The sequence below is a fragment of the Patagioenas fasciata genome, chromosome 2, assembly GCF_037038585.1.
Source record: "Patagioenas fasciata isolate bPatFas1 chromosome 2, bPatFas1.hap1, whole genome shotgun sequence".
Classification (NCBI taxonomy): domain Eukaryota; kingdom Metazoa; phylum Chordata; class Aves; order Columbiformes; family Columbidae; genus Patagioenas; species Patagioenas fasciata.
This window is the reverse complement of record NC_092521.1, coordinates 6,768,353-6,791,416: the sequence shown is the minus strand read 5'-3', so window position 1 is coordinate 6,791,416 and position 23,064 is coordinate 6,768,353. Positions and strand designations below refer to the sequence as shown.

Genomic DNA, 23,064 nt, shown 5'->3' with positions numbered 1-23,064 from the left:
CCACCAACCTGAGCCAGATCAGTGCTTACAGTTGCTTTGACCTGCTCTCGGCAGCATCCTCCTGTAGCCTCAATTAACACGTTAATCTTTTCTGTGCTACTTAAAGAAGAGAAAACTCAGTGGGCCCATAGCTGCCCCCAGGTAAAGGGCCAAGTGAGGAGTCACCTCCTGATTTGCTGCTTTTGCCTCTTTTCGACCATCACATTGAACAACTACTTTGGTTCTCACACACCCCATATCCAAGAAAATGTAATTGAGAAAGTTCCCTGCACCCAATGGAAGGAACTGACCCGTCTTCTGCTATTGCCCTGGTGGATCAGGGAGTTTCTGCAGAGCACAGGCTGCACCCAAAACACACCGTGAAGCTGCAGTGGTGGGTAAATGGGAGCTCAGACTCATTTGGTCAGAAATTTTCTGTTTATGATGATTATCAAAGTGTGTTTTAACTTTAATTGATTTTAACAAATAGTAAGTGAAGAGAGTAATGGTGCTGCTGCCTTCCACTCAGGATGTGTTTTGTGTCTCCACCTGTGTAATTTGCTCCCTCTTACTATACACTATATAGTCATAGGAAGCAATGGCAAATACTGTCTTTTGGAAAGTATGTGACAAATTTCAACACATGCTGGTCCTGCGTCCTCCATAACATAACACACGACACTCTCCTAAGGCTTATCGTCAACTTCTGAAACCTTCATTTGTAGAGTTTTAAGCGAAAGCTCCTTACTTCGCCTTCTCTTCCTAAATCTTGCAACACTATGTGCAGACCTGTGCTATGGTAAGTAACATCACATTTGTCTTGCACATGGAGAAATCCCAGAGACCTGACCTGCCAACACACTTCAAGCCTTTCATTTTTTACTAACTTGCAGCTCATTTACAAAAGTAACACACTCAAAGACAGAACTCCTTCTGTGTCTGCGGAATATGAAGACAACACAAGATGTCATTGTTCTGCATATTTCCTTAGTATAACCTGATGGAATTTAACAAGGGAAAGTGTAGAGTCCTGCATCTGGGCAGGAACAACCCCAGGTTCCAGTATAGGTTGGGGAATGACCTATTAGAGAGCAGTGTAGGGGAAAGGGACCTGGGGGTCCTGGTGGACAACAGGATGACCATGAGCCAGCATTGTGCCCTTGTGGCCAGGAAGGCCAATGGCATCCTTGGGTGTATTACAAGGGGGGTGGTCAGTAGATGGAGAGAGGTCCTCCTTCCCCTCTATTCCGCCCTGGTGAGACCCCATCTGGAATATTGTGTCCAATTCTGGGCCCCTCAGTTCAAGAAGGACAGGGAACTGCTGGAGAGGGTCCAGCGTAGGGCAACAAAGATGATTAAGGGAGTGGAGCACCTCCCTTATGAAGAAAGGCTGAGGGAACTGGGGCTCTTTAGTTTGGAGAAGAGGAGACTGAGGGGTGACCTTATTAATGTTTATAAATATATAAAGGGTGAGTGCCACGAGGATGGGGTCAGGCTCTTCTCAGTGGCAAACAATGATAGGACAAGGGGCAATGGGATCAAGCTGGAACACAAGAGATTCCACTTAAATTTGAGAAAGAACTTCTCAGTGAGGGTAACAGAGCACTGGAACAGGCTACCCAGGGAGGTTGTGGAGTCTCCTTCCCTGGAGACATTCAAAGCCCGCCTGGACACATTCCTGTGCGACCTCACCTAGGCGTTCCTGCTCCAGCAGGGGGATTGGACTAGATGATCTTTTGAGGTCCCTTCCAATCCCAAACATACTGTGATACTGTGATACTGTGATATATTATATATTAGCAAATTACAAGCCAGGGGAAAAGTGAACCAAATAAATCTTGTCTCTATTTCCAGTATTACCCTCATATTCCTATTTCTTTCCTCAGCTTCTGAAGAACCTGGTATATGTACTTCTTTTTTTTTTCTAATGGCACTTTTACAGTCTACCTCTACCGTTTATACTTACCGTAAAGCCTCCTCATCCTTAACAAGGTTACTCACACACTAAAGGTGTGATCCTATATAATGCCACATATTAATATTTTCCACTATGTGCTGCAAGTGGGAAATTAAATTTCATTATAAGCTTCACTTAAGAGGCTGGGAGAGCATACAGCCGTGTCACAGCCATGGTTGTTTTGGGGGCTGCTGATACCAGGACAGCCATGGACTTTTCATCATGGATGGTTACAGTGGTGAAATTGCCCAGAACCAGACTTAAGTTATTTACTGAAAGCATTTAAATAACATGGAAAATACTAAGGTGCCATGTGTCTATCAGATACAAAAGGCAATAAGCCAGAGGTTGTGTTTATTAAAGGTGTTACTTACAGGAATCCTGGGGTGTGGGGTGAAGAAGGCTGTCTGGAAGAGAAACCAGAACGTTAAAAGAAGAGTTGCTTATCTTCCTTGAAATGCACTAACTAATGTATTCCCCTTGTCATTACAGATTACACATTCCATATATTCATCAGTAGGTTTATAAATGAGCAGCTCATTGTAACATCTGGCTGTTTGGAAACAAGCTCATAAGTATCAGACATTTTCTACAGTATTTCAAATAAACTCGAAAACATCCTGTACATCCCATTGCTATGAAAAATCCATCTTTAACCTTGTAAGCAAGTTTACTGTTAGCTCACTCTAATTTACTGCAGCTCACTTTTCCACTTGGAACCATATTTAGTATTATTAAATTTCCTGATTTCGTGGCTGAACTTGGTGTATTCTCTCTCTGCTTTGCACCATGTACAAGACATTTACATCTCAATATGGTTGTTTTAGGGATCACATAGTCATTCTGAAGGCCTAACTACAAAAAAAAAATGATATAGTTTTGCAGAGAGAAGCAGTATCTTTTATCAAAACTGATAAAATTAGGAAGAAAAATTTAGTCCTTGATGAAATGAGGATATGACAAAATCATCACTTTCACAGCTGAAACAGAAATTATTTCTCCCTACAAACACATGAAGCTTGAGCAGTCGTGTTTATTTTCTCTCTATCTAGCTGTGTTGTACTGTGTTTGTAGGCTGTCTTCTCCGCCTTTACTAATACTTGCTGTTGTGACTATGTCGTTCTTGTCTGATACGCAGGGAGCCTTCCCTACTCAATACCATGAAGCACCCTTTGGCACAGACTAAAGATGCACAAATAATGGCATGGAATAAACTATAACACCTCTTCTATTGCTGCATGAAGGTCTTTAGGCACTTGATTTTCACCAACAGACCTTGAATCAAATTTTCTCCATAACTTGACTGCGGCAGCTGTAACCAGGGGTGGTGAGCAAAGATGAAAAGAGGGTATCTGCCATTTTTTGGAGGATTTGTGACTGGGATCAGCCCTTCTGTTACAATGACAGGCCTGTTACTAGTGCTTACTCCAAGCTGCTTACTAAGACTCTGTGCGGTTTATCTACTTACATTCAGTGGATGCTGGTTTAATTGCCTGTAGTGAACTTCATTGTAATAATGTTCATGCTCCCAAATGTAATTTGGAGGGTCATTTTTAAAAGAATAAATTGTTTTATTTGTCTTCTTTTTTTTTTTTAAATTAGCCGAAAGGATATATACATATATGTATGACTGGTTTGTGTGTTGGATCCAGTGCTGAACCCAGAATGAACTCTGGGATGAGAAGTTCTTTCTGGGCTTAAAACACAGCATGGAACTGTATGCAATGGAGGCTCTGGGAGGCTACAGCATTTCTGGAACTGTATCCTCCACCCTGTAAGTTCATGTTAATGAGAAGTGGAGCCCTTCGCTCTTCCTGGAAGAAGGTGAATTGTTTCCCAAGAAGATGAGCTGTTGTTCACTGGTATCGGTTTAGAGCCAGTCTTATCCTGAGATCCCAGATGGAAACATCAAGTTCACCCTGGAAATTCTGTATGAACAGACTCCCCATTTTCAGCCATGTCCTTCTTCAGAGAGCTCTCACAGTTGCTAAACAAATCACAAATTCAATTTAAGTACTACCACAAGGCAAGGGTATATAAAAATGTTTACAATGAGGCAGAGGAGGGTACAACCTCCCCAAAAATAAGAAGACCAAATATATCTTGATATTGCTTCTCTGAAGCAAAGAGATGTAATCTCAGAGTAAATGGGTCCTAAAGTTTCTGCAGAGAGGTAGGGATATTGAAAAGCTTTGTTTCTGAGGAATTAGTGTGGAGTAAGTGTGATGATGGCTTAAATATTGTTACAGCATGGAACACAAATTACTTACTGTTCCAGGTAAGCCTGGTGGTCCAGGGGAACCCGTGTCACCCTAGAGAGAAGAAAAATATAACTAAGGATGTAAAAAGATGACCAAATAAAACTCAACATTATCAGCAAGAAGATGCAACATTACCAGTTGAGATGTAACCCAATGACAACCTGTCAGCTCAGTGACACTGAAAATCCCATTGTTCTGACCTAAAATCCTGCTGTCCTCACTTTGTTGGGTACAGATTTCTTACTTTTTCATCTTTATCACTTTATGACTTTAACATTGATCTGACTTCACAAATTAACAAAATTCTACTGTCACCCCAACCAGTGTAGAAGTGATATGGAGTTTAATTTACATTTTAAGTTAAAATTGACCAAAATTCTCCATCGAAAAATATATTACACCTGAGCTTCTTTTGTGGATGGAAAGAAAAATAATCTGTTTTTCATAAAAAATATAAGTTTCTAAATCCAGTTCTTGCCTTCCATAGGTGGTGAAAGTCACTGTTAAACTGAAGGCCAATGTATCCTAGGAAAAATAATAAAGTGGTACCCACTCCATGATGTCTATTGCCACTATAATGAGGGCAAATTTTTGATTATACAACCATAGGCATCTGCAAGGTCAGTGCTTTTTCTTCATCTTCATGATCACAGTGGTGGAACGTAAATTTTGGTGGACATCACCCTTGTCTAGTTCTCTCATTTTCACTAAAATTGATAGTACTATGATGGCAGAAGCCCAGACCATTCCTTAAATTATTGTTCTAGAACATCACAGGCAGGCACAGAAAACATATTTTTAATTTAATTTCAGGTTCATTTTGATTAGACAATTTTAACACAAATATAAGTTTCTTTAAATTTAAAAAGATGTCCTTAGATTTCAGCAACTGCTTACTATTTCTTGCATTGCTCAAGAAATGGTTATCTCTGTCCCACATGCAGCTTTCTCTGCTGCTCCTTAGTAAGCTTCAGTTAACAGATTTCTAAAGTTTCTAATCTTCTCAGATATTCTCATCTATTTCTTGTCTCTGTGCCTTTGTTTCTTTTCTTCTTTTATCTAAGGAAAAGAACGTTCATTTAATACTCACCTTTTCTCCTCTTTCACCTTTCAGTCCTGGAAGACCATCTTTTCCTTTTTCTCCCTAAAAGCAGGAAAAAGAAAGCAGGAAATATGCATGTTTTGATTTGTTTTCAGTCTCACTAGACTATTCTATACTTTCAGCTGATCTTACCTGTGCTCCAAGATGTAATGCAAGCAATTAAAAATGTAACATTTTGGAGATGGCTTCATAAAATCCACACTATTTTCAAAAGCCAAAAAACAGCAATTAAGTTCATGGAATGGAAAGCACCAATCCTAAATCAACTTGCATATAGAAGATCCTATAGCCTGATGCAGTTATAAAAAACAGATTTTTTTCTAGTTGGACAAGAGAGACACCATACCAGGAGTTGAGACCCAAAGTAGACATTCATACTACCATTTTTGTTTATGTTAAAGATTTCTGAATCATCTGGTGCCTGCCTCTCTATTTTGCCCAGGTAACCTGGTCATCCGAATGGGAGATGCTTAACAAGGATGGCATGAATACTCCTCAAAGTGCTTATGCAAAATGTATTGATCTTTCATTCAAACAGGACCTATCTATGTTTTTACATAGAGAATATATTCTATATCCTATGCCCTACTGTACATATAATATAGCAAACTGAACAGTTAGACTTCAGTTGATTTTAGATACTTCTTGCCCACATTCAGGCATGAAGTCAGTTATCAGGAGTACAAACCTCATTTACATGACTAAATTTGCTCTCAGGCCCCTGATCCACCTGGTACATCAATGGGTTTGGAGGTCGGAAGCTAGCAGGGGAAGCAGCAGACACCAGGGCTTGGATGGAAGCTGGTCCATCGGAAAATGACCCATCTATCTGGAGCCTTCTTTAGGGCTCAGTGACAAGGGGGATTAGTAATTTTTTTCTTGTAATTATTTTTTATAGTGTTCTTAAGTCAGGTATTTCTGAAAGTAAGGTCTAAAGACTACTTTACCTCTTCTACTTCTTCATGAGTCATAACTTGCTGCTTTTAGGATAGACACCATTCATTAGCACCTCTGTTGCAACTAGGCATGGAACGGATACTTGGTGACCTTGCTGGATGCCAAACAGCCACTCACCACAGCAATCGCACCAAGAGACAACATCATCTAGGGACACTCGAGATAAGTCCTCCTGGCACCAAATGGCCAAAAAAAGAATAATCAAGCTATGACTCAAAGTCACTCACCTGGTCCCCTTTTTCTCCTCTCAATCCAGGTAAACCCTGAGGACCAGGAAGACCTGCTTCACCCTGAAAGTAAGACAAAGAAGTGTGTGAAATCTAGGAAGAGGCATCAAGCATGGATTGTAATAATAAACCCCATTATTCTCAAATATACTGAAAAATGAAAAGGCAGAATGGTGGTCCAAATTCTTCTTTCACTCATGTTATTTAAAAATGCATCAAGTCTGCTCCTCAGGGTAGGCTAATCTAGCCACCTGGGAAAGAACCTTGATCTAGCTGTCTATCTCTTCACATGTCTGATATTAAGATTGTGAGTTGTACGGAACTCAGAACGACTGCAGATGGTTTCTTCTTGATACCTAATGATACTGTGACACATGTGGTCTATGCTGTAGGCCAGAGTCTGCCCCATTTTTTCCATAGGATTGAATATAATAGTAGTTTGCTGAGAGACAATGCGGTTAGTTGGATTATCAAATAATTCATTGGTTTTGTAAAACTGGAAAATATTTATAACAGAAGCTGTGGCAGTTGCACACCCCCCTCTCCTTCAATGGGGCAGTTAATGACTCTTTTGTGGGACCTGGAGTTGGTTGACAGGGTCATTAGCAGAGGAGGGGGGAGCAGAGAAGCTGAGAAGCTTCTGGAATGCCCAAGCCAGATCTGATGAGACTATAAAACAGGGTTCCCAATGAAGATTCTCTTTGTGTGGCCTTCTCAGAGCAGCGGCTCTGTGACAGAGCCCTCCCCTTAGGTGGCAACACCATCTAAGGAAACTTTCTGGGATTGGAAGCACCTCACCTCCTTGTTTGGGTGAGTGATAATTTAAGTCCTTGCCGACCTGGCAAGTGTAGTCCTTGCCAAACCAGACGAGTGTAGTATCCGGGGCAGAGGGCTCTGACTTTGTTCCCTGTGAGTGCGTGCATGCACACTGTGGATCCTCATTATTCTCATCTGCTGCACCCCAATAATCTCCTCAATTGATATCCAAACATTTATCTTATGTTATTGTAGTGCTAATTGTATAAACCCTGTTTTGGTCAGTTCATTGGCTGTAATTTTCTGGCCAGAATAAAGTCTGGTTTGGAACTTGTTTAGCCCCCTAAAACTGACTTTGGGATCCCTTTGTGACAGCAGCTAAGACCTGTTGGGTTTTTTTTGTTAGTTTGGTTGGGTTTTTTGTTTTGGTTTGGGTTTTTCTTTTTGGTTTTTGGGGTTTGTTTGTTTGTTTGTTGTTTTTTAGGTTTGTTTTTGTTTTGTTTTTGCTATTACACTGGTAACTGACACGATGGAAATTAGGAGCAAATAAAAGCGGCTAAAAAAATTAAATCTAACTCTTCATTTTTAATGATCTGGTGTAGTCTGGAAATGCAAAGACTGCACTGTATTATCTGATTGGTATGGATGTTACCTGATAAGCATATCTAGAATTTTCTGGATGCACGAGTGGACATTTGGATTTCTTTCAGTTTGAACCTTACCTTTGAGTTTCTGCTTTATAATAGTTGCTATTGGAGTAACTATGATCTCTGTGTCATGTGCCTTGTTCTAAATATATCAAGTAATCTCAAATTTAGCTCCAGGTCAACCCAATTTGTCATCCTATTTATAACTATTCTGGTATCTGCATTTGTAGTTCAACATCACAAAGGATCTCAGCCATGGACATCACCCAAATGCACCATGTGTCGTACAAATACAAAACTAAGAAAACATAATCTCTGCTTTAAGGAGATTACCTCTGAAGTATAGGAAGAGTCAAAACATTATCATTATATAGATGTAACAAGTCTGCAGAAGAAAGCAGGTGTGGAACAAGATGCTCTGGTGACTAAGTATTATTAGGAACATCAGGATGATCTTTGGAGAATTCTGAAGAAAGTGACATTTGGGGAAGAGAGAGTGGTGCTTTATGAGAGCCACTGCAGGATCCTGGCTGACTATGACATCCCACAGATCACGAGAGCAAAAAGAAGACTTAACATTAAACAAGAATAAAGGCCAATTTGGAGAAAAAATAAAAACATGTGGTGTGATTTTGGCCTCTGGAAGGTACTGAAGCAAAATGTCAATGAGTTTGTATGAGCTCAAGAGCAGAAAGATAATACAAAACAGCTAATGGGGATTTGTTGAAAACTAATCATGTCAAACACATCCAGTTCTCTCCCTTGACACCATAACTAAGCAGAGAAGAAGGAAGCATTTGTGTTATGTCTCTTGACATTAGTAAAACATTTGACACAGGCCAACAAGATGCTCTCATTAGCAAACTACAGAAATATGGTGTAGAAGAAGGGTCTCTGGAGAATGGTGCACAACTGATGGAAGAAAATACATTCATGCACTTATTATTAACTATTTCTTGTCAAAAACAAAGGATATATGAAGTTCTCTAAGGGTCTGCACTATTCAACATTTTAATTTATGACTGAGGTGACAGAAGAGGGAGCATATATGAAATAGGTGGAGAACACCCTGCTGTGGAGAGAGAAGCAAATGTTTTGGAAGGTGGTATTAGAGTTCAAAACAGCCTTGTATGGAGAGATGATCCAGACCAAGTGGCAGTGTTTTGGTTGGGAATCTGACCCTTCCTTGCGCTGAGGCCCAGTTTGCCTGGCAATTGCAAGCCCAGGAGTTTGTTTGCCTGGCAACTGATAGCCCGGGAGTTTGTTTGCCCAGCAAGAGCAAAATGACACCGGTGGGTGACAGGAACCACTGAGGAAGAGTAGAGAAACCATCCCAAGAGCCTGATGCAAACGATCCTGAGGAACAGCTGTCATGAACCTTGGTAACGTCCCCTTACTTGGGACACCAGGTAAGAACACTTTGCTGAGAACTGAGTGATACGACTTAGGTAGATTATAATGAATTTTGGAATAGAAGCAGAATAGTCCCCACTCGCAGGGTCATGGGATTTTTGTCCACTTAATAAGTGCCTTATCCCAATAAATCCCACTTTGTGCTTTGGACTCAGAACCTTGACCCTTCAAGGGGTAGATAGTGACAGCAGCCTAACAAATAGGAAAAATGGTCAGCAATTCCTAAAAGTTAATGCTTATGGAGACACTGCCACAGGTTATGGAAAGCTGCTATATGAGACTTCTTGCGGACAACTTCTTCCCTTACTGTCTCTAGGTCCTACTTGTGGAATAGGTGATGCATGTTCTGCTTTATTGCATAAGACAACATGAGAGCAGAGGTCATGACCACTCTCCCATTTCATTGTTATAGAAGAAGATTGGACTGAGACTGGTGGGAATTAGAGAAGACTGAGGCTGGAAGATTATTCCATTGCTGGTGTACACCCTATGTCCCAAAATCTGAAGATATATGCCAAAAATACTCTGTCTTATGCAAATTTTTGTTTCTACATATTTTCGTACCACAGTTGAAAGTTGGCATGTGAATGACAATGTTAACAACTATGGTTAGCGGTCCTGACTGGGCTTTAGACAGCTGTGAACTTTAGGAAAGCACAGAACACTTCACTGAGTTCAGCATTTGCCTTCTGAAGCCCAAATCCCAGTGCAAAAAGACTAAGATAACTATGTAACTTCTAACAGTCATCTGGGGTTATTTCCTAGCAAGCATTTACAACCTAGAAATGACAGTATCACCCCTTGCATCAAATAGTCATAAGTTCCTCATCTTCTAGAACCAGCAACCTGGGTTAATATGAGGTGTGAGGGAAAACAAGCACACTTAAGCCACCCTGCCTGCCTTTTGTTCCCTATACGTAGTAACAAGATGACTGAATTTTCCAGGATGAAAAGTTGGCTTTAACGTATTTTTATTCTCGAATTTCTGCATGACTCTGTCTAACCATGAGTCTCATCCACTCATCTGTTGTATCTTCAATTGCAGATGCAAATAACATGCACAGATCTTGTTACTGGCAAACGGCTTCATTATTGCATGTGGTCACTTTTTACCACACTGTCAGGTAGGCCTTTCCTGCTCACCTGCTCACCACGTTGGCCACGGCTCCCTGGTTCACCCTGAAAAAACAAAAGCAGGACTTTAACATTGCAAGCACCTGACCCTTTTGTAAGAACACTTTCTCATTAGTAAAGAGTGTCCTCTATGATTCTGGCACATGCTCTTCTACCTGCTTCCCATATGGCACTGAAATTGTCTTCCTGATGGCTTGGGAACCCAGCCCACAAGAAGCCAACATAAGGGCCAGGTCAAATCTCCCTAACCATGTAGACTTGAAAGAGGAGTATCAAACAGGCTTTGCTATTATTTTGGAGCACCATGAACTCTGAAAGGCAATGAGCCAGATCTGCTCATCTTACGCCTCTAACTTCAGAGGAATCTTAATCTCCTGACTTCAGTGTAATTCCAAAATCAGACCTTGATTGTCTCTATGGCTATCACAATTATGAAATAGAACTCCTTACCTTAGGGCCAGCTTTTCCAGGAAAGCCTTCCTCACCTTTTTCTCCTTGTTCACCCTGCAGGGAACACAAGTTAATATACAAACTTCTCTGGTAATAAAGCATGTCTGCAGGTAACTGTGAGGAATATTTTTGACTCAGATCCCCAGTATCAGCCTGAGGACATAAATGGAGCCGTGTGAGGATATGTTTCCTGGAATACTTTTCCATTCTAGTGTGTTTGTAAATGCATTTCCAGCACTAGTCACCCTACTGGAATATTTCTGGAATAACACAAAGTCAAACTGTTGCATTTAAAACGTCCATAGTGAACTTCCTGAACAACATAACCTCCATTCAGTTTTCTTAAATTCTGTGGTTAGAAATTCTACTTTATTTCTATCAAGAAAAATAAATAATGGTGGGATTTGGACCTTTGTCACTGAGCTTCTTAGATAAATTCTTTGAAACTGATTTTCAGGGTGGGCGGTGTCATCACAGAGAGCAGAGACTACATTGGATTAGGAGCTAAAACACGCTACATAGCTGGGAAGTGCAGTAGATACTACAAGGGGCTGTGGATGAGGTCCAATGATTTACTTAGCCTCAGAGCTTTCTTATAGGCTCCAAATTCCTCACCTTTATTAATCAATAAATGGAAGCTGGGGACTCTGTTAGACCTGGGCTCAAGCACTCAGTGCACTCAGGTGAGAGGCAAGTATAAATGGAGTGAATTACTGGAACAAGTAGGAGTCACAGTACTCAAGTATCCGAGGCAGGAAGACCATTGCCAATAAAATCCATGGCAGTACATGGTTAAGAGCTGTTGTCCTTATTCCAATGTCATCATGCATTGATCCTGTGATTTTTCAAGGAAAAAGTGTCGTAAGACTGATTTGGGGATGTGGAACACAAGAAAGAAAACATTTAATAAATCCTTCTGGAAAGCAACAGATCTCTGTGGTTTTGGTGACTACCATGGAAATTGTTTCAAATTGAATAGTAGTAGTAGTACCTAATAGTGAATATATTGGTTCTGGTTCTAAAACATATCCATCACTGGATGAAGATATGGAGATAGTTGTAGCTGTTATGGTGAGTTCTAACCAAGCTTCCTGCTTTTCAAATGAGGATCCTTAGATTCTGTGATCCCCAAAGCCTAGCTTAGCTTTCATAGCCAAAATATGGCACTTTGTTTCTTCTTTACACAGCGATGACAACTCAGCCAGAGTGTCTCCTACCTCTAAATCTTCTATCATCTCCCTTCTCCCACTGTGGGCACAGCAGAGGAGACAACTCTTCCCAATCTGCCATCTGCAGAAGCTTTCAAATGGGGCATACAGAGTAGGAAATAATGAAGAACCATCTTTCTGCCACACAGACCTACAGAAGCCTTAGGGGGATGGTGTTTCTTCTTTGCAGCCCTTCAAGGAAAAAAAGGATTGTCTCTGGAGCCTGCCACACTTCATCTTTCTTCTTCTATGTGCCTTGGATACCTGCCTTGACTTGCCAATGTCCATGGCTTTCCTGAGTGACAGAAAATGTTTCTCTGTTTGCAATGCTCATCTGTGTTTGCTGAATAGGATACCATGGTTGAGGAAAAGACGACTTCTTCTCATCCTTGTCATATTTATAACCAGTTCCATCTTCATAAGGACTCAGTACAGTGCAATCCCACCAACTGACTTAGACCTGAAGCTTCACTGATGGATGAGTGATGTGGGATTGGTGATGTTTGGCTCTGGAGATCTGCTCCCTTTCCTGCCTGCGCTTGCTAGATCACCTGAATAGGCTGCCCAGGTATGTAGCATCACTTGCCTTTTGACCCGGAAGACCAGGAAGCCCATTTAATCCATCTTTGCCAGGCAACCCCTAAACAAGAGAAAATAATCACTTGTGTCTGTTCTTTAAATCATTAACAGCAAGCTCAGCATAACCATGCTCAGATCATCTCTCCTGCCACTGACCTAAGTTTAAGAAGAAAATAACCATCACCATTTTGTTCTGAATTTTCTCCTACTATGACTCCAATAAAACAACCAGATATATTTCTTCTCTGCCCTTTTTCCAGTATCCTGATTTTGGTGAATGACCACTGGATGTCAGTGTTGTTACAGAGAAACAGTAATATAGGGCTTCTATGCACTGTGGATTCTTAGATAACTTAAAAAATTACATTTTTCTCTATGACTATTATATGTAGTTATAAAGGGGTTTTAATGTCTATTTCTCCTTTTAAATATCAGTAATTTCTCACACAATACATAGACTCCTAAAATTAAATTATGTAATACATAGAGACAGAATCGTTCAGCAGGATAATAATTCAAATTACTTCCTGCAATGTATTTTAAATGGTGAGAAAAAGTTTTGTCAGTCAGTCTCCAAATACTGCAGTCTGTAGGTGGCACTTCTTAATACAAAGTATTTCATAATTCACCTTTCTTGGCTTAACAGCCAACTGAAATTCCTATACTCTGTGAAATCTGAGATTTTAATTTAAGTTCTTTGGTCCCATTCAGAAAACTCCAGGATTGGAAGAACAGGATCTTACCAAATACAAAACGACTATTGAAAGGTATCATATAAAGAAAACATGGTCCCAGTGTGTAGGAATAATGAAACTGCATCTGGTAAAATTCTTGTTCACAAAAGGTATCAGATATTAACTTTTGCATTAAAGATGATAATGTTGGAGCACATGTTAAAACTTTGCATGCAGACAAGCTGTGGGAAATGAGTCAAAGACTCAAGAATTAAGTATCTGAAGACATGGAGGAAAGGGAAGCAGTTCCTCAACACTTACAGCTGGTCCCGGTGGTCCAGTTTTACCAGAAACTCCAATTTCTCCTGGCAGCCCCTGAAAAATGAAACCAGCACAAAAAAAAATATAAATCAGAATTTCTGTCCTTTGCAGCTATTTCACTGGAGGTTGCTGCTTTCAATTTAAATGAGATTTTCCCTTCCACAGCAGTCAGGTCTCTGCTGTGGGGTGTCTTGCAGACATTGTCTTATCCTCAGGTAGTATCAATGTGGTTCCAAAATTCAGCACAGAGAAGCTGTCCTCTAGGAGCAGCTGTAGCTTTTCAGCGATAAAATGTAAGTTAAAACACATTGCCAGAGGCCCTGACTCAATTCCCACTGAAACCCATGACCTAAACTTCTCCCTGCTCTCTCCTTTATATAAAACAAAAAAAAAACCCAATCATGTTTTCTTACTGGTGCTCCAGGTGGTCCTGGGGGTCCAGCAATGCCTGGGGGCCCTGGAGGTCCCTGTAAAAGAGGAAGCAAAACCAGTTTATCATCAAAATCCCTGTTAATGGCTGAAAGCCCCAAGTCCTTGCCTACACAGTCAAAACAGCAAAAGCATCGAATTTTATTTCATTAACTTCTACCAAAAAAACACAAGATGCCAAACTGAGCTCCAAGGGAACCAGACTCAGCAGCAGAACAGGCTCACCCACTTAGTCACTAATTAACGTTGCTACCAGGTGAGCTCCATCCTCCAGTCCAGTACAAGAGATGGAGATGCTGAAGGCCATCAACAATAACACACAACACAAAGCTTGTCCAGCAGGATCCCTTGTAGCATCCAGCCTCATTTGATCTTGATTAATGTTGTTTCAAAGTGAACAATTTACCTCTGCAAAAGGATCTCTGAAGTAACTAATTGATGGAATAGGGTCACGGTTTGGGCTTTTTTTTTGGGGGGTGGAGGTAAAAACATGAAACCAAGAGGATGGAGAAACAATACAGTGGATCAGGTGTTTTAAAACAAATGCAACACCACTTCAGTCTCTGCATTAACCTTGTTGATATTAAAAGGTCCTCACAAATGCTTTAATGACCACATTCAGCTGGAAATGTCCTAACACTCTTTCTTACTCATCTCCCTGCAACAGATGTTTCTCTTAGAGAAAATATTCTCTCAATAGCCATCTGATTTTCAGAGGAATTTATTTGTATATTGAGTGAATTGTTAAATTTGGCTTCCTAGCTGTGAAATTTGTTTCTATACTTCACAGATTCTAACAGGTGTTTGTAACTTCCAGCTTCCACTGTAGACAACTCAGGATTGCTCCTGTGCTCAGAATGAAGCATGTGTTCATGTATTTTTTGAATCAAGACCTAAGCAAAAAACAGTAGGATGGATGTGAAAAATGGATATACGACTAAGTTGAAATTTTACCCTGGCTGTCTCTCTGTCTTTCTAACATGATGATTTCATTCATTTTCAGTTTTCAGCATTGAGGGAGTTCTGCTGTGTTTGTACTTAAAAAACAAACAAACCAAATAAACACAACAACCAGCCCCCTCTCCCCACACACAAACCCTGTGTAAAGAATTAAAACTGAACATCTGATGCATGATAGTAAATGGTCAGTCAGCATTTTCCCTGCTAGACCTGTGTCACCATTCAATATCACAAAGCAAGCTTTTGTGATTAAGGTATTATGAGTCATGAATCAATATCAACATCTCACATTCAAAGAAAAATGTCACTGAAGAAAGTGGTGTAGAAAAGTAAAGACACAGTGTTATTTCTGGCATGCTTTGACAGAGACAGTAAGATAAGCAGTCTTTTTAAAATATACTTGTAAAATTCAGCCAGAAGAGAAGATAGCCTCTCACCAATAGATGGTGCAAAGCAACCAGAAAAGGGATCTGTAGATTCACTTGGTTCCCACGATCTGTTTTCCTCGCAACTCCAGACATGGAGTCACCCTACCACCAACATTAGCATTTGTGAAGTGCTTCAAATGTGAGCACAACTAAAAAATTCCCAGAAATATGTGTCTTGGGATGCACTGATGCTGCTGACATAATTCCTAGGGAGCCCCGCACCAGCTTCTGGGAATGCTGGTTCAGCTGTATTGCAGGAAGGTCCTGCAGATAAGGAACTCTTATCAGGAGACACCTGGCTGAGACCATCTGTCACTTACTAAAGTCTCCATCATTCAAAGAACAGTCCAAATTAGCCCAGCACAAGAGAAAAGACTACACTGTGGACACAACTAGATGGAGTGACCTCAGACACCAGGTAGCTTGAAGTTCTGCTTGGTCCTACTCTACCTCTACAAGGATGTCATTGCTGAGAGGCCCTGCAGAAGGTATGGGCTCCAAGAAGGGGCTTCCATGAAGAGTGGGTGAGGTACCAGGAAAGAAGGCAAAGGTACCTTTAGAAAAACACCAGCAAACTGATTCAGCAGCACAGTGGACTATGCAAAAGTGCAGGAAAGACAATTCAAAATTTACCTTTGCAGACTTTTTGCAAATTCCATTTGTTCCTCCCTAATAGCCTATTTTTGCTCGCTCTCTGCCAATAACTGAACCACTTCCCACCATCAAACACATATGTTTCATGGCCCTACCTCAGGAAGCATCTACCAAGAGGTGAAAAATGCCAGCCAGGACCATACCTCAGCCAAAGAATCCCCAAGTATGATGGAAGTTACCTCACACAGCACAGACAGCAGTTAATCTGACCATCTGACCTAAAAGCAAAGTCTCGCTCAAGCATCTGTCAGCAACTGGACTAATCCCTGAAACATAAGGTCCTACATCCTCCTCATCCCAACCATTTCTCCTAGTAACTCTTGATATTCTCACTAGCCAAGACAATCTCTAATTATTCTCTTAAACTTTCTATATTCTGGACCACAATAACCTTATGGAACCATAAATCTTGAAATAGAAGCACACTGATCCTTATCCTAACTTGCCACGAATAACTCCGTTTCATTGCTCTCCATCATCTGGGACGTCATGCCCAAGACTGCCTTACTCAGGTAGCGTCACCACATGTTCCATCAATGAATGTTACAGCCACTAATGGAAAGCTCTTTTGATTAAACCCTCTCTGAGAGGGATGTAGAAAGTTTTACATAATGACCACCAGTATCCCCGGGAGATGCTTCAGCTGACTGTGTGCACCAGTATACCTACTGTCATATTGCATTTCTTGCTTTCTGCAACCTTGAGCTACAGAAAGTGACTGGCACACAGAGAAATAAAATGGCACAATCACGAGGAAGTTGCAGAAATACATCATACTTTTCCTGTATAGATCCCTCCCTTTTGCTACTGTCCAGAGCAAATCAGCTTCACTGATTCTGTTATTGTAGCCATTCTCCTGATTTCTGAGTGTACTTCAGAGCACGGACTATTCTTTATAAGCATTTGGAAAAGACCAAATTGACAGCATTTATTTGCGATTTAAAAAACAACAAAAAAAAAATCCATAAAACAGCCACAACAGGACAGCCTGTAATGTTTAACCCCAAAATCTCAACATCATCTGGGTTTTTGCTTCCCTTTTGTAACTGAACCCAGATTAAAGTAATCAATTTTACTCATCACCTTTTTTAGAGATCATTTGATGAATTATACAGATGAGAGACCCTGTCACAAATCCAGTCCCCAGTGTTGTCCCTTTAAAGCTCTGATCTATAAAAAAAAAATTAATCATGGAGTGTTGCTTTTTCTGGCTTGGTGAAGACCGATGTGTGCTTCTTACATGCTGAGGAAAAAAAACTGATATATGAAAACTTTATTCTAAAGCAGGACTCCACCAACTCAGTTTGAAAAACAAATGCAAAACATCGCTCTTTTATCAAAATGTTTAAACCAAAGTATTTTCAAACTGTTGTTTTGAAACGAAAGTATTCCAAATGTTCATTAAAGTCCAAATACTGTGTAGAGGTGCGTGTGTGTCGTAGGGTGAGACATCATTATAAACATTGAACATTGGGGGAGTGTGTGGATTTTTCTGGCTTGTGTTTCATCCATCTCCATTCCTTAGACAATGTAATGCAGGGACACTTCTCAAGACAGAAATCTGACACTTTCCATATTGGAGGACCAGCTGTGTCTGTCCTCCAGGACCCACTAAAGGATGTTCTCTTCTAGTGTGTACCTTGTGGAAAGACAAGCTGGGAAAGGAAAGGCAGAGTTATTAAGATTTGGGTTCTGGACTCCCTAAGGAAGCTCTGAAAAGGAACAAAAACCTTTGGCTGTGATTACATCAGTAGGCTGCTCAGCCTAAATCTCTTTTCCATGAAAGAAGGGATGGATGTGTTTTAGAGGGAGGTGAACAAATCCCATTCCAAGATGGAAACTGAAGTCTAATAGCATTTCCAGATATCTGTCTCTGGAGGCAAGACTTGCACAGACATATTTTCTGTGTATCATTCCATGCCAATGACTGGATTCTCTTGCACAATGAGAAAGGCTTAGATAAGCCCTTAACCCATGTCAAAACAGACTGTGGTCTGGGTTTTTTAGGAACCATGCCAGCTTTATGAATGAGATGAACCTCTGGAACATTCAGGAGCATCCTGTCTGCTGCCATAATGACAGCGAATTGCACGACAGCCTTTTCCCCATCAGTGTCTGTGCTCGTTTCTCCTTCAAACCCAGTTACTTCCTGCAATTTCACCTCTCGGAAAGCTCCCACAAACTCCTACTGTTGGCTTTGCGCTGTCTCCCCTTTATTTCCGGTTCTCTCCCATCAAAAATGTCGTCGTTACAGGTAGGTTTGTGGAGCAGTCCATGTGTCTCACCGTGTCACTTTCTACTCCGACTCTCCATTTTTCCTCTGCTGCATCTGAGTGGTCACTGGTACCAGGTGCTCAAATCTGCTCTAAGTTTCTCACCCCAGGCACTACAGTATCCACCAGCACAATTCCTGTGAATTATTTTCAGTAACGCTGTATTAGGTCACCATATTGCTCTCTTTGCTTAAATCCTGCCTTACAAACCAGGACAAAGATAAAAGGATATAGCAAAAGGATGGTGCTGATGACACCAAAAACCAAAAGCCTGAAGAGTCAACAGATCTGAGCATTCACCTATGTTGCATACTCTTTAATCACGTTTCAGTGATGGTGTCATAATTCATGAGCAGATGAGGTCTCAAGTTATTTCACCAGGTGGCATTGTAATGGTAGTACCAACATTATTTTTTAAAATAAAGTTTTTTTCAAAAAAAAATTCTCTGAACTGTCTTTCCAGCTCTGTAAAAGTACTGAATAAAGTTGACTTTGTACAAAGCAGTCTCTTCATGAGAATTTATTGCTTCCAGTGAAAGGTAGTATTTTCTTAATTTCATTACTTTAAGTGTAAGATATAGACATGATCTCTTCTGTCTATAGAGGAAGATTTATTTCCCTATGTGTTTGTTTTAAGTTGGTTTACTGAGTCAGTGCAGCAAATGAGAAAAACAACAAAAAAACTTCCCTTATGGTCTTCCATTTCAGTGTTATTAGTGATCTGCACTGGTGCTGACTTTTTTTTCTTTATTTTAGTTAAAGGTATAGCTCTTGTTAAAGATAACTCCGAGCAATAGCTTCCAATTTCAAGCAGCACTGACATAGTTTCAATTCAATTTGAGCTTTGCAGCTGGGGCCTGTGTCCTTTTCTTACATCTCACTGTATTTAACTTGCATTATAAAAGGGACGTTAAGGATACCGTGCATTTCAGAGGATATAATTTGTTTCCTGAATTACTTAAGAAAAGCTGGGCTTGAGCTCACGCCCTATAGACAAGTCTATACTAATTAAATCACTGCTAGCAAAGACCACAAAAGGTACAGCTTGTACTGATCTTGGTTACGCCACCAGGTTATCTAGCATAAGGCAAACCTCAGTAACAGCCCAAATATATTGCAAGGGTGAGATATGGTATTTTTGCTTAAAATTCAAAGAGTTTTGACTTGTTCTGCTGTCTCACAGGTGGAAAGTATGTACCTGCTCAGCTTGGAGAATCCAGAGAGTGGGTCAGTGGACCATTGGTAGGTACCTGATTTAGTAGACCTTCAGGCTCCACTGATGATATCAAGCGGACCTTCACGAACAGGAGCCCAGACACATGCAACCCCATCCTTAGTCCAACAAGTCCTTGTATTTGGGGCTGAATCCCAGCTCTGGTAATTCAGGGATACAGCTCAGGGTGTCTGAGCCCTCAGTTAGCACTGGGGCATCAACTCCTCTCTCTGCTGAGCCTCCATGGCTCACTTGGCATAAACTACCTAACTGCATATCTGCTTTCTCCTAATGCCTAGAAGAACATTTGCAAAGGTGCTTCATCAACAGCCTTCGTCCCCTTCTCTGAACTGTTCCTATCAACGGGTGATGGGATAGACCAGGAACAACAAGATCTCAGGTGAACACGCAGAAATGCACAGCCTTGTTGTTTCCCATGCTTGGTATTCATCCAACTATTTCAACTGAAATCACTTTACACAAATGCTCATTTTTCAGTCTGCATTTGAACAGCCTGCTGCAATAGAAGTTTGGCTCATGATTACGGTTCCTGGAAACCAAAATAGTACAAATAAATAATAACAATATAAACACATTATGAGTTCAGATGTCTGTGCCCTTGCTGCAGGAAAATCATTCATATCCAGAAGGGAAATAAGACCCAGAGTGTCTACTCCATGGCTTAATGATGTCGCAAGATGCACTGTTTTTAAAGGCCACTGGAAAATAAATGTTCGTTTTTGGGGGTGCTGACTGGACAACACAGAGCAAAGAAGTGCATGGACTGGTTCACCACCACAGCTAATTTAGAAGGAAAAAAAAAAATCTAAAAATCTTTTCTGGACAAAAATCTAGTTTGAGTTCGTGTGTACAAGGAGAGAGGCAAAACTGGAGCTACCCTACTGTCAGAAAACATCCCCAGGCCAGTTGAGAAGTTGCCTCCTAGCTGCTGCTTTGGGATTTCACACTTAAATTATTGATAACTCAAAAGTGACCACATCCAGTCATTGGTCCTTGAGAGTCAGACTGACATCATCTCGATCGCGGTTCATCACTGCATCTGTTGACTCTGCTCCAGAGTAGCCCTCAGGCTGGTTCCCTTGCACAGCTTCTTCATCCTTCTGTGGCTTCTCAATCAGACTGAGGACAGCAGCAATTATTTTTCTTTACAAAGCCCAACAATAACTTCAGGTGGTCCTTTCTATGTCTTTCAGCAACAATGTTCCTTCTACAGCTCCTATAACTACTCCTACCTTTCTCCTATACAGCTATCGATGGGAGGAACCAGGTCAGAAAACAAAACAACACTTAAATTTAAAATAACAGAGGAAAGGCAGCTTATTTCAGAGTCCAAATCTAGCTTATATATGGCCAACATAACTCAGTTGGCCCTCAACGCTATGGATATAGCACAGGAACAGGAGACACAGACTTCCATATGTGACTTGGAAGAATATCCATGCAACTACAGCATAAGGAAGGCACTTTTCTTCTTGGATATTCTTAGGGAAATAGTCTGATTAAGATAAAAAAATGCTGACAGAGTGCTTAAGAAACCAAATGTCACAAAAAGTGCTGTTAAGCTGGAAAGTAGTTTTGTCACAAACTGAATGTAAGCACTTTCTCCAAACAGAAATATGGAAATCTGCAGTAATATGTCCAGAACAGAGTTCCATTGCAGAAATAGGAGCAATATTTTTTTCCATTCTTACAGTTAGCTGGGAGGAACAGTCAATTTAAGCATTCTTCAATGAGGCTAGCACTGTACGTGATTTTAATTAACATAAATGCTGCTAACTTTATTTAGCCTGTGTGGAAAGGAAAATTACTTAATGCTTTGTCAGCAATTTTCTCAGACACATTTATAAAATCACTAACACATGCATATATATTTTTTAAATTTATAGAGAACTTGAGCTAAGCAAGTTTGGATGGATAGTGAGGATATCTCAGAAATACTTCATGAAGAAAAACCTCCAAAAGCAAGGAAAATCCTCTCCCAATGGTTCAGAAGGCTTAAGGGGGGATCTTTTAATGTTATCCAATGGAAAACAAACAAACAAGCAAAAGAACAAAACAAAACAGCAACAACAACAAAAAATACACCAAAGAAAACAGAACACACACAGCCCAAAATCTTTTAAATCCATTAGAAATATTGTCTTCATCCCTCTTGAAGGCTGCTGCTGAAATACATGCAAACTAGATACTTTACCAAAAGAAAAAAGTCTTAAAAACACGTTAACTCATATCAAGTGTTGTTTCGTGGGGTAAGGTTCCCAGCTGGACACAAGGGCCCTCACCTGCACAGGATCACAAGCTCCCGGATTGCCTCTCTTTACAGCCTCCGCAGACATGTGAACGGCCTGTTACAAAACATCTGCCACAAAACCCATTTCTGGATCATGTTTCGTGGTTACAAGGGCATAGCTTGCCAGACAAAACAAATGAAAAATCCGTATCTGCTGTCTAGCAGTGTGCCATTTATTGCAATACATCACCAACAGCTGTGGTAATGGGAGCTCTTCATTACAGCCCAAAACTTAACTGGTTCTTGAAACAAAATCCCAAAGCCAAAGACCCAGTTTCTTAATTTATTATCGTAAAGTGAATGAAGGAAATGCTCTGTTTCATCCTGTGTGGTCAGCTTAATGTGAGGTTGCATCTTTCCCGTTCAAGGACATTCCCACAGATATTGTTCTTATTGAAGGGGTGACCCTACGAAGTGAATCAAGTCAGCTGAATTTGGCTATGAAGTTAGCAAGAAACCAAGCCAGAGGCAAGTGCCAGTGCTATTACAATACAGGGCAGAACAGGCTGATGCAAGGTCATGCCAAATCCTCTCTGACGATTTTTGACACACACAGCACTATTTTGCCCTGATGATGTTACCGATGGTGCAATTTGGAGCACTATCTTGCCAAAAGCTTTAAAAAAAAAAAAACGGAGCTAAGGGGTCATTAACTTGAGACATTCTTCCTCACAGGGAGAATAAACATTTCGTTTTAAGTTCTTGTCTCTACCTTCCTCAATAAGCCAACAACTATTCCTCCATAACAAATAGAAATGTGAGTATCAAAGCCACAGAAAGAGCCTTGTGCTCTAAGAAGTGTGTTTTCTGAATAGCAAATACCTTTTAAACTGCTTCTTCCCTCAATACAGTAGCACAGGAGGTATACCTGCAATTGCCAATTCACACAGCTGAGACACTGGCCTAAATATTACAAAACATAAATCACTGCTTTCCCTCCAGAATGATACTGCTCTGTGCACAAACAGTGGGGAGATCACATACAAAACGCCTCTTTATGCCCCTATTTAAAGATACTGAGAAACTGTGGAAGGTGAAAGTGATTGCTGCCAGACAGGCAGACTTCTCTCAGTCACAACAGGATAATTTAGTTTGTCTCTTAAAGGAGAAATACCAACTTCAAAGATGGTG

The 23,064-nt window shown here is 40.6% G+C and overlaps 1 protein-coding gene across 3 annotated transcripts in view; it reads right to left on the bottom strand.

Annotated features, from left to right (window-relative positions):
- The window catches only part of COL22A1 (collagen type XXII alpha 1 chain), a 232,188-nt gene that overhangs the window by 56,410 nt on the left and 152,714 nt on the right, over positions 1–23,064 (bottom strand). For all 3 annotated transcript variants that reach the window (XM_071803774.1, XM_065831575.2, XM_071803775.1), the window contains exons 25-33: positions 14,079–14,132; positions 13,666–13,719; positions 12,678–12,731; positions 10,884–10,937; positions 10,443–10,478; positions 6,484–6,546; positions 5,288–5,341; positions 4,207–4,248; positions 2,311–2,343 (exon numbers count right to left, since the gene is read on the bottom strand). In XM_071803774.1, the coding sequence (XP_071659875.1) occupies positions 2,311–2,343; positions 4,207–4,248; positions 5,288–5,341; positions 6,484–6,546; positions 10,443–10,478; positions 10,884–10,937; positions 12,678–12,731; positions 13,666–13,719; positions 14,079–14,132 (444 nt within the window). The remainder of the gene's footprint in view (positions 1–2,310; positions 2,344–4,206; positions 4,249–5,287; positions 5,342–6,483; positions 6,547–10,442; positions 10,479–10,883; positions 10,938–12,677; positions 12,732–13,665; positions 13,720–14,078; positions 14,133–23,064) is intronic.